A 17,599-nucleotide genomic window follows, 5' to 3' on the forward strand; every position below is an offset into this window, starting at 1 on the left:
ACTTGAGATATCCTACTGCTCCTGATGGAAGTTTCATTCAGAGGAGGAAAACTTGAAAGAGTGAAATGTTTAAAAATGCAGAAACCACTCGAGTTCAAACAAACTGGGAAAAATAATCTGCTCAACGGGATGGTTCCACTCAAAGGTCTATAACCCTGTTTCAGCTCTCTGTACTTTTAAGAGGAGAAACATCAAATTGCATACCAGTCTTGTCCCATTCACAAGAACAGTCCAGCACTGAAATGCTAGGCAATGCTAAGTTACCAAGGTAATCCATAAATGGGTCCCTTGCACACTGTCCTTAGAGGGGGTCTGCTTGACCTTGCTCATGCCTAACAAAGAAGAAATGAGTGTTTATGGTGTCTAATGGTACTCCTGTTCACTGGAGAATTGACTTGCATTTCAGTGTAGACCACACTTGTATGTATATCCGGACCGATAAACAAATGTACAGTTCTTTTCTGAGAACGTTGGTGAGCTAAAACATGGTTGTAGACGCTCCATAGAACAGCTTATCTGGCTTTGTTCATTGTTGATTGTCAGTAGAGAGGGGTCCCTTATTACTGTAAACGTCAATGTTTTGGTACTGGGGCTTATGTTTGTGACCGGGTATGGTCTGATCACAGGTTTCTAAATATCTTTCCTTTTTTGGCCTCAGTTGATTTGTGAACCCTATTGCGCTGGAAGACCAGGAGTCAAGTGACCTGGAGCTACGCCTTCAGGCAAAGAAAATGGCAGAAGCTGTAGCCCGTGTTGCTAGAAAAGTCAACGAAACCGTGGAAAATGAAGAAGACTTCCTCAGTAAGTAACTTGCTTAGCCTGTCTCTACGATTTAGCACTGAGGTACTCCGATCGTTTATAAAAACCTTAGTTTATCTGTTGAATTATTTTTATATACTTTTATTTTGATAAGGTTCCAGGTTTACTGAATGGACAATGTGAACTGAAATTACATCCTTTGGATAAACATCTTAAAATAGTAATTTTTACACGTGAGGTTGGAACTCATCCTCATTTAAGGTTTGACTATAATCTTGGAAAAACAGTGTCTTATCATAGATAACTATATTTCAATAATGTTGTATATCTTGGGTGAACCCGAGATTTTGTAAGCAAAGTGGGATCTCCGGGATTGTTCTAGACTGAGGTTAAAATTGTCAGAAGGTGTTCCATCTTGATGTCAAATATTTGTTGAAAAAATTGTCTTTTATTATAAACAAGTACGATTTTTATTATTTTTACAAAAAAAGACAATCTATATAAACATTTAAACCTCAAATTCTTCCTCATATTCAGCAGTTGATTGTACATTATAGGGAACACCATTTAGACCCTTTTGTATTTATCGGGTAGTTTGTCTGCCATACACCTACTCTTTTACAGGTATTCATAATAGAAGTGGAAATATATACACATGCTGTGCATAGGTCGACATCTAGTGGAAGCTGCAGAGTATTACAGTTGTTGCTTTTGTAACTTGAAAAGGGACGTCGACAGTGCGTGCCAGTAATACTATCCCTAGTGTGACGTCCACTGTACCCATGATCCCTCACACGTCGAGGTCCCTCAGATTGTTTTTTTCCGCCATACTAGACAGACGCATTTAAGCGGAGTTCCTTTTGGCGTAAAGTCATTGACTATTTACAATTAGCAATAGTATTTCTTTCTATCCTTTCACCGACCTCTGAAAAACCACACTGGTGAAGACAGAAAAATCTACCCGCCGAAGACTACCGTGACGGACCGTTCAGCCTTGGAAGGCCGAACCGGGCCTCAGCCCAGTCAGTAGGGAGAGAGGCGGGAGGCCATTTTAGGATGCATATTCTCCCCTTCCTACACTTTGTTCGGCCAGCTACCATAACCATAACCTATAATTATAGAAAATACTCCTTTTAAATTTTGGCCCAAGTGTAACCGCACATTTCCATGGTTAGACAAACACTTTGTTTGTAACTTGTGCCTTCCTAGAGATCACGTCAAAACGTCTTGTTGAGCGTGCAGGTTCTTCAAGCCAAAGCCATTAAAGGACCGCTCCACGAAACGCTGGGCCCACTACGCCAGGCAGCTCGAGGCCATATAGGTGGAAGGCGCCTTCAGCGATGGAGCGATGCCGTCCTTTCGGATGGCGAGGGTGACGGAGTAGCTCCAGCTACTCAAGCGCAGGCCCCCGACCCCATAGGACAGGCCGGGGGCCATGTTGTGGGGACTACAACCGGCGGCGGTAGCGCTACAAAAACCCACACCACTAAACACATAAGCCCGAGTCGAGACTCGACGCATGGGACGACGGATCGACAATGATCGACACCAAGGAAAGGTCCACCGAGTCCCGGTTCTCTGGGCAATCGCGCTCGAGATCACCACAAGACAGGGCCCTACCGTCAAAAGACGGCAAAGGTGTCTCTCGAAAAAATCCCTCCAAAAGGTTGATCGTCTGCGGACGCCGCCTCAGCCCTACCCGCAGCCGAAATTCGACGCTCGCCGTCGGATAAGGGGACAGGCCCCAAAAAGTCGATAAAACACTCTTCTGAGCTCCAGGACACGGGGAAACATCACAAAAAGACCTCTAAAAACCCTCATAGGGACAAGAGCCCTCCTGGGAAAAGACACCCCAGAGGGAAAAATCCAAGCTCAAAGAAAAACCCAAGGATTCTAGGCCTAAAGTGGTACCTCCCACTGATGATGACCTAGGATTTACCCCCCAGTCTGTGGTCATTCCAAGTTCTAAAGAATGGTCTTTCCAATATATTGACAGAGTAATGAAGAGAATGACCTTTATGAGAAAAACCCTGATTACTTTCAGTTTCCTATCAACCCCCCCACCTCGGCCGCCTCTGGTTCACTACTCAAACCCCCTTCTAAGAAATCTCGTTCAGATGTCCCTTTTCAGAGTACAGTCATAGATCTTTATGACCCTGAATCAAACCAAGAAGATCTCTCCTTTGAAGAGGCATCTGACCCTCAGCTTATTGATGAGGATACATAGGACCCTTATCATGGGGATGACGAGGACCCAGAAGCAGATCAGGAGGGTAACATGTACTTCATATATTCACCTCTTAACCAGGACACCCCAGTGGTCGATTCTCCCATTGATAACCAACCTCTCCTCAATGAGGTTCTAGCCAAGGCAGCTGAACACTTCCAGATTGACACACAAGAGGTTCAGGAAGATAGAGACTTTGCAGAACAAATTCTGGGGGACAAAAAAACAGTATCCCAATTTATACCGCTACTGAAATCAGTGCAGTGCAGAATTCAACCATCCTTGGATGCCCCTAATCTCACACGGGCCGTTAAACCACGTGTGGAAACATTATTCAGACCTGCACCATCAGATCCATTACATATTAGAGGCCATTTAAAACCAGAGTCTTTAGTCGTGACCACAACTCGAAAGAGAGCAGGCACTCCCCTTGCTTCCTCTGAGGCTTCACCAGATAAAGAGAGTAAAAAGATCTATGCCATGGGCAGAAACGTCGCCTCCTCTGTGGCCTATCAAACTCGCATAGCAAATAATGCAACACTCTTGGCTAGTTACAACTGCCACAAGTGGGAAGAAATGTCTGCTTTACTTTCGTCTGCCCCAGAGCCACTCAGATCCCAACTAGCGCAATTGGCTGCAGATGGGAGGGCTGTGTCTAGCTGTCTCCTTAAATCCAATTTTGACGCGGCAGATAATGCCGGTAGAATAATTGCCGAAGGGACTGTGATTAAAAGGCATGCATGGCTGCGCCAGTTATGGTTTAGACCGCAGACGCAGGCCACTCTTATAAACATGCCAGTGGAACCTAACATGCTTTTCGGTAAGACCGTTGAAGACGCACTTAAAACAGCAAAGGATGAGTATGACACTCTAAACTCGTTAGGTCAACTCACTAACAAGCTTTCTGGACAGGGAGGGAACGGGAATTTTCACCGGTTTCGAGGCCAGAATTCTCAACGAGGATCCAGCTACAATCAAGGCCAGAGTTCCTCCTGGGGAAATGATCAAAGACAATCCTTTAAGGGCTATCCCAGAGGACAATACAGAGGTTGTGGTCGGGGCAGAGGCCCTGCTCCAGGTGTCACCCCACCTCAGAGCAAATCACGTTCTGCTCCAGGTACCCTCCCATGCTTCTCCAGTAGGACGACGCATTTCCAACTTCACCCACGCATGGGATGGTATCATCTCAGACAGATGGGTGCTGTCAACAGTAGCAGGGGGCTACTGTATAGAACTAATTCAACGTCCCCGCAACCACCGCCCACGACAGAAAATGCACTCGGAAGAACATCAGTGGATCCTTATAGAAGAGATGGCCACACTTCTATTAAAGGACGCATAGAAGTGGTCCTAGCCAACCAAGTAAACGGGGGTATCCATTCAACTTACTTCCTTGTGCCAAAGAAAGATCTAGCAATGCGCCCAGTATTAGATTTGCGCCCTGCAAGCAAGTATGTCAAGCCACAAAAGTTCTGCATGAGTACGCTACAAAAGGTAATTCATCTACTAAAAAAGGGGGATTACATGGAAACGCTGGATATGGAAGATGCCTATTTTCATATTTCAATGTTCCCAGCGCACAGAAGATTCTTGCGTTTCAAGATAGCGAACAAGCACTACCAATTCAAGGTGCTGTCCTTTGGAATAGCCTTGGCTCCAAGGGTATTCACAAAGGTACTGGCGGTGGTGGCAGCACACCTTCGCAGGGAGGCAATCCCAGTGTACTCTTACCTGGACGAAAGGCTCATAACGGGGGAATCACCCCTGATTTGCAGACAAAACATTCAGAGAACAATCAACCTCCTCTTTCAATTGGGCTTCTCCATCGACGAGAAAAAGTCAAGCCTAGTGCCAAGCACTTCAAAACAGTTCCTAGGAGCTGTCTTAAACGCAGAGGAGGGATGCATCTTTCCTTCAGAGGAAAAAGTAAAAAATGTGTTACTGCAAATACCACATTATCAGGCCAGCCGCCAGATAAGGGTGCACAAAGCAATGTGTTTAATAGGCATGATGGCATCTTGCATTTACCTAGTTCCTCACGTGCGCCTGCGACCCATGCAGGAGTGGTTGGCGAAACAGTGGTCTCTGGCAATGGTCAGTGGGACGATCTAGTGATCTTTTTGCCAACACTTGTATAAAATCTTCGCTGGTGGACAAGTGAAAATGTAACGAAAGGGAAACCTTTCTACGACCCAGAGGTACAGGTGGTTGTTACAAAAGATGCCTCACTGGCAGGGTGGGGGGGGCTCACTACCTTCACCACACAGCTCGGGGTTCTCTGGTCCCACACTGTAGCTCATAACTACAACAATCTCTTGGAACTTCTGGAAGTATTGAAAGCCCTCCGGGCATTCGGGCCCCATATATCAAACCCATCTGTGCAGCTCCTAACAGACAGCACTACAGCAATGTTTTATATCGACAAACCGGGGGGTACACATTCTCCAAACCTGTCCAGACTTGCACTGCAAATTTGGAGATGGGCACTCAAACAGAAAATGTTCCTTTCATCACATGTTCCAGGGGAACTCAATGCTCTAGCAGACTCGTTGAGCAGAGATCCCCTACCAGAGGAACACGGGTGGGGTCTACACGAAGGAGTAGTAGAACACCTCTTCTCTCAATGGGGTTTCCCAACTATAGACTTATTCGCTACAGGCAAAAACAGTCAAAGCCCAGACTTCGCATCCAGATTCCCCCAGCCAGGCTCCAAGGGGAATGCCCTATAGATGAACTGGTCAGGGAAATTTGCTTACGCTCTTCCGCCAACACCTCTCATGAGGAAGGTGGTGAACAAGATGCACAAGGAACCAATGATGCTTATCCTAGTTGCTCATATATGAGAAAGACAACCATGGTATCCACATCTGCACAAACTGGCGATGTGCAATCCCATCAAACTCCCGTGCCAGAACAACCTACTCACCTAGCACGAGGGACTAACTGTGCACCCACAGCCGCACTCGGTGAACTAGGCAACATGGCTCCTGAAGTCGTAGAGTTTGGACATCTCAATCTGCCTCAAGAATCAAGAAAACCAAACACTAGGCACTGTTATTTCGACAAATGGAGAAGATTTGTGATATGGTGACAAGCTAAACAAATCAATCCCGTAGAATGTACTCCATCACACGTTCTAACTTATATACTCCAAATTGCTAGACACAGGTTAGTATTTAACTCCCTAAAAGTCCACCTGGCGGCCCTATCAGCCTACACAACCTCTCATAATAAGGTCTCATGGTGGAAAGTACCAGTCATCAAAGCATTTATGGAGGGGGTAAAGAGACTACACCCTCCAATTTCAAACCCGCCACCAGGATGGGACCTCGATGGGACCTCAATGTGGTACTCGCTAAGCTCATGGGACCCCCTTTCGAGACTATGCATAAGTCTAGTCTCAAACACCCGACTTATAAAACTGCCTTCTTAGTGGCTATCACTACCATAAGAAGAGTTGGTGAAATCCAAGCATTGTCAGTGCAGGATCCTATCCTTTCTTTATTGTACACAAGGACAAGCTGGTTTTACGTACTCTCCCTAGGTTCTCACCTAAATTCATCTCCAAATTTCATGTAAACCAGTCAATCGAGCTACCGGCTTTCTTCCAGGAACCCAAAAGCTCAGCGGAGGTAAAACTCCACACACTAGATGTGAGGAAAGCAGTCCTTTTACTACGTAGACAAGACCAGACCGCTAAGAAAAACAGATCAACTGTATGTCTCCATAGCGCCAGGCAGAGAAGGTGACTGCATCTCTAAAAATGCCATCTCTAAGTGGATAGTCAGATGTATCCAACTGTGCTATTCCCTATCAGATAAAACACTGCCCTTTTACGCCAAGGGACCACTCCACAAGAGGTACCGGAGTTAGTCTGGCTATCATTGCAAATGTCCCTTTAGATCGTATTTGCAAAGCAGCTACATGGAGCTCAATACATACTTTCACTCATCACTACTGCATTGACACTCGTTCCAAGACAGATACGTGTAGCATTTATAGTATCTATCTGCACTGGGTGCACACTGTGCAGATAGTGGAATACGGTGATGTGATTTAGAATTATATGGGACATTAGTGTTCCAATAGCTATAGTTGGTATTACAGGATGGGAGAACCAAACTGAAAGGATGTTACCTATTTAGCTCCTGCCTTTCCTGTTTAACTTGCCCTGTAACTATAAATAAACATGCTCATTTTTATATACATAAGTTTTCGGTGTTATACCTGCTTCCTGATGACTTCTTACCATCTTCCAATACTACAATACACAAGTGGGACAAGGGGTTCTAAGACACTCATGAACCTTCTCACATCCAACCTCCTTCTTCCACTGCTCACTAATCTATGCACAGCATGTTATCTAAGCAGATTTCACAAGCCTCAGAAGGGATACATTACTCACTGTAATCGTATTTCTGATGCTTGTATTTGCTTAGATTCACATGCGATCCACCTTTCCTCCCCTAGGAAAGAAGGCGCATGGATGCTTATGAGCTTGTCTGATACATAACTGCTTGGATACAACTGTACTCATGCTGCACCTGATGCTACCTGATGTCAGAAAAATAAAATTCCAAGGGACCTCGACACGTGTGGGATCATGGGCACAGTGGACGTCACACTAGGGATCGTATTACTGGCACGCCCTGTCGACGTCCCTTTTCGAATTTCGAAAGCAACAACTGTAATACTCTGCAGCTTCCACTAGATGTCAGCCTATGCACAGCATTTGTATATATTTCTACTTCTATTATGAATACCTGTGGGTAATGTATTATATATATAAAGATGTCCTTGTTTTTATATTGTATATTCTTATTCTCTCTCTCTCTCTCAAATTCTGTTAGTTTGCACCTTATTCAACTCCACACTGTTCCACCAATCTGCACCACCAAAATGTGCACAGTTACCTGTTAGGACACTCCGGACATTACTGGCTACGTGACATTTCGACATTTCACACATGGGATGGTTGCCTGAAATCTGCAAAACATAAGTGTGTTCATAGAAGGACTGGACAATGCTCATTTTAAGCACCTCAATGCGAGTTACAAAACTCGGTGGTCCCTGTGGAACAACTAAAACCACGTTTCAAAGCCGTAGGACGCATCGTTTACGAGATATTTGCACTGCACCACACCAGGGTGAGGCGACAGGGTGGGGAGAGTGCCCAGAAGACTCCTCCCCTCCCCCCCCCCGCGTGTACTTTGGATTTTGTCAGCCAACCACATGTACCCATAATTAGTGCAGTTTACTTCAGAGTGCAAAGCACATTAAGCGATAAGTGACTCGGAAAAGCAACCCACAGGAACATGGATTTTCAATAATTGGAGAGTGTTAGTCTGTCTGTAGAACCTGTGAAGAGTACTGATGCTTTTTGCTATTTTTCTTAAAAATGTTCACTTGTTCAAATGGTGCATTCTCTGTAGGCTTAATCTACCAACTTTTGGGTCGCATAGAAAATATGCAAACAAATGAACTTTTATGTAGCTAAAAGCTATGTAGAGTTCATAGCACTTGGACCATTTTTTCAAGTTATATATTACTCAATATCAGGCTGAATAACTCACCAAATTATGAATTTATATTGTTATCATTTAAAAACAGCTAATTCTGTAATAAAAATACCAAATGGCTATTCTTGGACAAGCAGAGCAAGCATTTTCATAGTATGGCATATCGGTGCTAGAAACATCTAATGTATTTGATTAAATTACCTGTGTTTACTATGTAACTTAAAGCAGCCCTTTGTATGTATCTTTGTTTTTTTTCCTAGACGTGACCTTCACTTGTAATGACCAAGTTCAAAAACGCAAATATGGAGACTATCACTTATCTTCTATTGTGTTTATAAATCGCCTGTTAGAAATGTAAAGTCTTTTTGTACTATGTGTTTGCCATTTACTTTACAGGATTGTCTGACTATAATTCATCAGGCCCCTTTCCCAACCCCCCTTCCCGAAATCTTGCCTTAATTGGGTCAACCCCAACTCCACACAGACTTTTATTCTTAAAGAGTTGATATTAAGCCATTATTTTTAGGTATGTAGTCAGACCCATTTTTTGCACCATTATCCCACATCTCCATTGCATTTTCTATTTCTTAATGCTTGTTTTACCTTTTAATCTCTTTTGTAGGTATTTTTTTGAGCAACATTTCCACATCGCCGTCATTAGCAGGGTGGTCGAACTACATTGCTTACGTTAATTTCCTCAGAATCCATGAGTGTTTGCATGTGTCTATGCGTCCCACATGCTGATACAATTATGCAGATATAAACTATGGGATGACATCCTTGTTTACCTATAGGCTTTTCAATCCTGTATTATGGCAGATGTAATGAACTCAAAATTAATCCATTGAGTTTATTCCTTTGTGAAAATACTATGTTACGAAAAAGTCTCACAACACATTGTTTCTAATCCAAAAGGGGTCACTATGGAGAGGTTATAATGATGGAGGACTGGTTTATTTAATTAAATGTTTTTATATGAGAAACATAGCAAATATATCTTAATCTATTATCAACTGAAACGAGAATCTAGCTCTTGATCAAAGGCGGAAACCCCAAGAAGAGAGAATTGATTAAAGGGAAGCCAAGTTCTTAAATGTCAATTGGAAATATGGTAAGTGAATTATAATGTAATTAATGTTTCCTTGAATTTCCTCATTTTTTAAGGCACCTCCCACTTTTCTACTTGTTCTTATGCCTGCCACTTCACTTTGTCATTGAGACCATATTTATGGTTATTAGTAAGTGTCAAAGATGGGTCAAAAACCACTTCCAGTTCAAAGGCTGTTCAAGGGTTTTTAATGACGATTTTGTGGGGCCTCTGGTCATCTCTCTTGCTCTCTCTAGCTCATCTAGTTTAGAGCCTCCACCTTAAACCAAGCATCCCTGACCTCAGCGGTAGTTGACCCCCAATGTCTAGTCCTGTTTTCAGCTGGAAGTAATAACCTAAAGGCTGGATGTATTATTTGTAGACTCCCTCCGGGACTTGTATACTATCCAATGATTAGTTTTCTAATGGGAAGTTGGATAGTGCTTTGCAAATACACTGGTTGATTCAGGCCCCTTTCTATTACACTCACTCCCTTTTCTACTGTTATTCTTCATCCACTTCAATTAGCTCCTCCCTCCACTCCTCTGTCCATTCGATATTCTCACCCTCTTAGGTCTCGATTTCAGCCTTTGATGTCACCTCTCTTCGCCACACTACTACTCCCTCCTCCTCACTACCTTTAGGTATTTGATGTGTGGGCTTGCCTGCAGTGTTCGAAAGCTCAGTGAGATCCATGGATTTCTGCGTAGGGATGCAGCTTTTCACTATCTTTAAATCACGCTGGCGTCTAGGGGGTGCTTTGGCAGTAGCGTTTCTGTTTTTCTTCTGTTTGGTGTTTCTCTCTTTCTCTTTGCACAGCTGATCTCTGTGGCGGTCAGGCAGTGTGCCAGATCTCTCTTCCGATTGACAGTTTTATTTTCACTTATGACACTGATGCAGGAGCCCTAGAATTAACAGAGACACTGTCAAGTATCTGAAAATTAGCCAAGAATGGAGAGAACAGTGTTTTTCATAAAAACATGCTGGCACAAGGGGAGGAGGACAGGATTTGGGTCTCTCTCAACTGCTGCATCCATCTCGGGCATAGGAATGACTCTTGATTGCCCCCTTCTAGCACTCCCACCCAGGCTGAGAGGTGTTCCCATCCCCTCTTGACAAGGCTTTGGTACTTGTTGCACAGCCTTAACTTTAGCTCGTTGATGTAGCACTTTGCAGTTCTGAAAGCCCAATTTACTGGGGTTAGCTATCAGATGGGCTTTCCTCAACTGGTTCTAGATGGCTGTGAGGCACTGTTGTTGTTCTTCCCAACATGAACTATAGATCACAATGTCCTCTAAATATGCTCAGCCGAATGTGTGGCAGGGAACCAGGATGCGATCCATCAGGCCTTGGAACATGGCAGGTGCCTCATGGTGTCTTAAGGTTAACACTGTAAATTGATGTATGCCCTGCAGGATTGAGAATGCAGATTTGGATTTAGGGCACTTATCCAGGGGTGCGTGCGTGCGTGCCAGTAGCACTTTTTAAGATTGTATGGAAATGAATTTCGCTTGTCCCAGCTTTTCGACCAACTCTTCAATTCTCGACAGGCTTATGCATCACATCTGAATATCTCATTCACTTGTTGAAAGTCGAGACAAGACCTCCATGTATTGGCTTGTTTTTATCATGAGTACCACTGAGATGGCCATCCACTGTGCGGGTACTATATCACACATAGTTCCAGCATCTTCTTTAGTTCATCATGGATGATTTGCTTTTGTGCCTCTGGTAACCAGTAGGGTTTTAACCAGATAACCTTCTGTGTGGGTGTGTATGTTGCAGAACCTTCCACCCTTCACTTTTTTGGTTTGTTTGTCTCCCTATGTGAGAGGGTATGCCCAGACGTGGGTTCCTTGCTCGCTGTGCCATGGGGAACCAAGCTGCACCTCACTGAGGAGGCCCAATGGGACTGGCATTGGGTAGTATACAAGTCAATCCGAACAGGGCCCCATTCACGTGGTTTTGATGAGCAAATAAGTAATTGGAAAAAAAAGAGGCATGAAATTAGACAGTGAAATAAACCATCTAATGAAGATAGATTTCTATCCACCAAAAAAATAAATACCACAATTGGGGAAAAACAAACATAGATGGAAAATTATCCAACAGGATTGTGAATCAATGCTCAACAATATCCAATGGAAGGACATTGCCACCTTCTGGAATGTGGGTAATACTGTAGGGACAAAACAAATCTGTCCAGGCCAACTGGGAGCAGAACACAGGTGACACCCATGGAGACAGAGTCAACAACCCCACCCTAATCCCACCCACCACCCGCACCCGCCCCTTAGTTGCCACCAGGTACCACAGTGGTGGGGAATTATCAGGATACTGGCAATCGCCACACTAGCTGAGTTGTGGACATTAGCAGGTGCACTGACCGTATGAGTGGGAAAGGAAGACAGGTAGGGCGGCGATGGAGGCTGGTGATGGAGGGGCCAGATGTGAAAAGGACCTTGAAGGCCGGACGGGCCCAGATCAGGACAGAGGCGCAGGGGTGCTCCCGAACCCCATCTGGGGAGATTACAAAAACCCAGCGCCTCAATTCAGGGTAGAGAGGCCAACTAACCAATTGCACTAACAATTTCCCCCTCTGCTTACACATCTCAAACTCTAAACCAAACACATCCACAAATCTACAGCACAACAAACCGCACAAACTTCACTACATGGCAACAACAAAACAAAAACACACATAGACTTGCACAACAGCACACGATGACTACCGGCTGCAAACACCCCAGGCCCAGCCAACAGACCCACCGGACTGAGGCCACCAACAGCACATTACTGCTCTCTTGCACTTTTCCAGCTTCCTCCCACTAACCTCCCTTCCCTTCCTTTTTCAGAGCCGCCAGAGTGCGAGGGGACCACTCCGGTTGTGATAGTGCGCGGTACAAATGTCCTTTAACATTAACTGCATTGATGAGTTTCAGTGGATGCAATATTATAAGGGTAAATTCATAACGCAGAGCATGAGACAGGAAAGTGTGCCCATGATATCCTTGTAAGAATTCAGCGAGCCAGTACGTTGAGGGTGATGGGCCAAAATCAGCATACTCCTACTCTTTAAATCAGCCCCAGAAATGTTGTGCTCCAGTTTTGGATCTGTTTTTTTTTTTTTAATTAATCATGCAGTCCAACTTGCTCCCAAAGTCCTGGCAAACATTATTTGTAATACTCATTTTTAAAAAGGGAGCACGTAGTGATGATCATGGACGCGACAGAACAGACATACTTAGAAAAATGGGTAGTGGAGAAGGGTATCCTAACAAAGTTCCGCATTGATTTCAGGAGAGGCCTAGCAACATCTTTGAACGGGCTGATTCTGAAGTGTATTCTAGAGCTGGTGTGGCTTAAGCAGTATGATTCTGTATGCACTGTGTCCGTGGACCTTATCTACGCCTTCAACATGGCGTCCAGGGAATGTGCCTGGACTAAACTGGCGTGGTGGGGGATTGAGGACGGGCTTCAATCGATCCTGATTGGACTTATTGAGGAATGGAATATCCAAATCAAACTGGATATGGAGGGTACTCTGACAAAGTGGATACAACAATTGCTTTGAGGCAGGGATGCATTCTTGCCCACTGCCACTTCACTTTATTTATGGCAGATATGGATGCTGCATCCTTTGTAGCGCCTAAGCTGGTGATACAGCGTATTATCTGTATTTCCTATGCAGATGATTTTATGTTATTTGACACAATCTACATAGGACTAGAGAGGGTAATTTCTGCACTTGGAAAGTTTGCAGCTAATAATGGGCTCCTCCTAAATCCCCAAAAAAACAAAAATCCTGTAGTTTACCATTTGAGGACATTTCCATCATTTAGGTGGGTGGCTAACAAAATTAGGTTAACAAGGGAGGATAGCCTGATATATCTAGGCTTTCAGGTCTTGAGTAAGCTATTTGGAACTACTTGAGAAATTAGGCCACTGCCCAGGTTATACAATTGAGACAAATTGCTAATAAATATGTGAACTTCTCCGTCATATTCAGGGTGAAATATTATGAGGGGGAAATTGTTCACAAGCTTTTGTATAGGATGGAAATGATGCCTCTGTGGATAGTGGAGTTTGGTCAAACTAGAAGAACTTGTATGGAAACCGGCTCTGGGTTTGTCTAACTGTACACCGATCGTGTTAATCCAATACGAGTTGGGGTTGACATCAATGAGGGAGAGAGCATATTGGCTCTGGTTCTATAGAAATGTAACCTCCTTGGATAGGTCTTCATATGGTGATTTGAGGCTGCTATTGGAGACAAGAAGCAACAGGACTATTAATGGCCTCTCTGAATACATCCAGAGGGTACTAGTGGAGCTAGGTAATACCTTGTATGACTTCTCCGTAAATCCAATGTATATAACAGTCACAGAGCAGACTGGATTGCAACAATGAGTGAAATGCACAACATGGGTTCATTGTAGCATTTAAACTTTGAGTAACAAACTCAGATTTTGTGCTAATGTTTTACCCACTAGAGTAGTGTTGGTAAAAAAGAGAACTATTTCAGGCGATCTTGTTTGTCGTCATTGTTTAGATATTAAGGAACCTGAGAGCTGGAAGCACATGTTCCTATTTTGTCCTGCATTAATGTTCTGTCGAATGTTATGTTTTATATTAGACAATTTATATATAACATTATTTATGTGGATGAAGAAAGTTGTGGAGAAGGATTGTAGGGCTATCATCGACTCAATTGGATCAGCTTTGTGGGGTTATATTCACAGTCTTAAAGATTATACGTTCTGAGTTTGAATCTGTTTGGGTGGCGGATTTGATGGGAATCTTCTGTCTAGTTTAATTGTTAAGGGATTTTAGAGTATTCATTTAGAGTATTGATTAGGTATGGTTATGTGTAACAATTTCATATTATTGAGTTTTTTAAACTTTACTTTTTTTTTCTTTTTATTGTCATGAAATAATGTAGCCAGCATATGTTTTTTATTTATTCGAAATTACATTTTGTAAAGTGTGTGTGTGTGTGTGTGTGTGTGTGTGTGTGTATATATGTATATATATATATATATATATATATATGTATATATTTCTGAGGCTTGTGGAATCTGCTTAGATCACATGCTGTGCATAGGCAGGGCCTTTAGTGGAAGCTGTGGAGTATTACAGTTTGTTTTTCGAAACTCAACCATTGAACTTGTGAGGCATAAAAGGGGTCCCAGCAGGAAAGGAGGAGTAGAAGGAGTTGGAACGAGAGCTGGAGGGCTGGCTGTAGCAACAGTAGTCGAGGAGAAGCACAAGGCTGGCAAATCGCAAGAAAGTGGAAGAATGGAAAGGACACCAGAGTACGGAGACAGCAGATTTCACCTGCAAACTCAGAGCGAGTCCTGTTAGTGCAGAGACTGCGCCACAGAAGATATGCTGGAGACAGATTTTTCCCCATGTGAGCCTTGTTACTGTGATTGCAGAGCCATGGAAGTGCAGGAGACTAAGGCCAGAAGCAGAAGGCAAGCCGAGGGTTTCGGGAGATGAGGCAACTCCCAAATCAAGTGGCCGGACCAAAGACACCTGTCCTTGAGAAGGGTGTGGCTCCCCAGCGAGCCAGAAGAAGCGGAGGAAGTCAGCAAAGCAGTGCAACCCACAAAACCAGTGTCATTGAAGCCGGTGAGTGAAGCAGAGCGTTCAGATACACTGCGCGAGCCTTGCTAATAACTGTAGCCAGGCCTAATAGACTTGCGTGTTGTTTAATGTGAGTAAAAACCGTCCATTATGGCAGAAGTCTTACTGACCATGGAATTTTAGCACTTGCGTATAACATTGAAAGATCTCTGTTCATGTGAGAAGCCAAAGTACTTGAAAACCGTATAACGGAGTGGTGACGTGTCTCTAATTATACAAGGGAACGCTTCCTAAACCATTACCGAATGCTGAACATCGTTCATCTATAAATTGCAAGTTACATAGTAAAACTGTCTTGCCAAAGCCATCGAACTGCAAAGTGACATTGTTAACAATCATGTGGCATGAGAAACACGTCCCCTACTGTTACCTGAAGCTGAGAGAGTGGCACATAAGCTTCTGCGTAATTGTGTGGGCTGATGACTGGCAGAAAGGTGGGAGCGAAGCCGGGGAAGGGGAATCAAAGGCTTGTGAAGAATCTGAATACAATCTGTGATGCGAAAGACTGCTAAAGCTAGAAAGGAGAGTATCTAATTGGCAGAGACAGGTTGTTAGTACAGTAGTAAGACAGACGGAAGAGGCAAAGAGTCTGTTCCTTTTAAGAAAGCCATTAAAAGGATGATTTCCTTGCCTATCCGAAGAGGTTGAAGTGTATGGTGGAAACCTACTTAATTCAACAGTACTGAGCAGTAGTATTAAAACTTGAACTGTGGTGGTAACGTATGTTGTCAGCAGATGTCACATTAAAGTGGTTGAAGCAGTAATGTAATGTGGGCCAAAGGGGACTGTTCTCACAGTACCAACAGTAGACGTGTGGTTGTTGAAAATAGAAGTGGCAGTACAGAGAAAGCTGTCACAACCCACTTCCTGAGACCCCCCCCCGGCAGGCCAATGGGCCAGGAGGGGTCTCGGCTCGGGACCCCAACAAGCTTAGGCATCCTTTGCCTAGGCCCTCTTCGGGTCAGTCCTGGCGCTTTTGGCGTCAGGCTCATACTTAATGAAGACTTGTGCTTGGGAACTACTTTATTTCAATGCCAGTCAACATGGAGGCATCCACATAGCTTGGCTCCTTGGAACCAAGCTAGGCGGTATAGTGTTTTGGGTGTGGTAGCCTAGGGACTATTTTACCTGGACTACTTTCTTGATGCTATTTAAACCACACCTGACTTGGAGAACACGCTTCGTGTTACTTTGCAATCCTGCAACGTGATGCTCATCGTGTTCAGCAGCATCTGCGAACCTCGGAAGAACAGCACCTGAAAAACAAAAGGGACATCGTTATTAGCAGCAGTTTACCTGTGATTACACCGCTAGCTGCCCTCTGCTCCTGCAAACAGCATCCAAGGAACAGCGAGCCTCCCGGACCGTCGGATCTGCAAAAGGAGAGAAACAAGACATTAGACATTTACTATTGTGCCGGCAGCTTACCTCTTAAGTCATCCATCGATCAGCACCGCCTTGGGACTTCTTGCTCTGGGTGAGCACCGCAGCCTATGGGAACAAAAGACAGCAGGTTAGCAAACGCAAGGCATCATAGCGCTGCGCATAGCGCCTGCTTACCGCATCAAGGCGCTCTCGAAACGCCATCACCTGCCGGTGAGTCCAAATTCAGCCAACGTTCCACAGCGAACTTCCGCGCACCTAAGGAGAGAGAAAAGACCTTATTGAATCCAAGAAAGGCTTACAGTATAACAGTAATAAGACCTACCTGAAAGACTCTAAAGGGCAGCATCAGTGATGTAACTAGATCGCACTCGCCCACGAAGGACAACGCGCCCCTGCCAAGAAGGCAGGACAGAGAGCACGCCAAAATCCATAACAAGGTGAGGAAAGATCCAGGGAGGGGCTGAGGGCATACGGGGTGTTGGGAGGCTCTTACCCCAGTTGCCCATTCTTGAACATTGCCCACCTGTTTTCCAGGCAGAACTTCCCCGCTGATTATACCAGAGAGCGGCTGAGAAAGGGCACTAGAGTCCCCGCAGCTGGGTGGCGTCCCCGTGGATACCAGGTGAGTGTAACAAAAGCATCCTGACAATCTACAAAATGAAGCGTTGTAACTGAAGAAGTCTTAAGGAATTGTGTATTATTGACATTTGGAGAATATTACACTTTCTTTTTTTAACTGTGGCAGATCATTGTGAAGAAGAGACAATTTATTCTCATAACAGGATTACCATTGGTGCTATTTATTTTCTGGAAGTTGAAAGGGGCTCTTTTCTCCCAGGAACAAAAGATTGGTTATCAGTATATTTTTGTTTGTTGAACTGTTGCTTTGACTTTGAACTTTCAAGAACTGTTTCAAAACCTTTCTTTTCTTTGGTTCAGCGTTGTGCGTTGGCTTTAAATCCTGAGGAACTG

The 17,599-nt window shown here is 44.2% G+C and overlaps 1 protein-coding gene across 3 annotated transcripts in view; it reads left to right on the top strand.

Annotated features, from left to right (window-relative positions):
* Window positions 1-17,599, top strand: part of LRRC20 (leucine rich repeat containing 20) — a 2,045,340-nt gene that overhangs the window by 65,732 nt on the left and 1,962,009 nt on the right. For all 3 annotated transcript variants that reach the window (XM_069610505.1, XM_069610506.1, XM_069610507.1), the window contains exon 2: window positions 659-801. In XM_069610505.1, coding sequence (XP_069466606.1) covers window positions 732-801 — 70 coding nt within the window. In that variant the 5' untranslated portion in view covers window positions 659-731. The remainder of the gene's footprint in view (window positions 1-658; window positions 802-17,599) is intronic.

The sequence above is a fragment of the Ambystoma mexicanum genome, chromosome 8 (assembly GCF_040938575.1).
Source record: "Ambystoma mexicanum isolate Mex_15411 chromosome 8, UKY_AmexF1_1, whole genome shotgun sequence".
NCBI lineage: Eukaryota > Metazoa > Chordata > Amphibia > Caudata > Ambystomatidae > Ambystoma > Ambystoma mexicanum.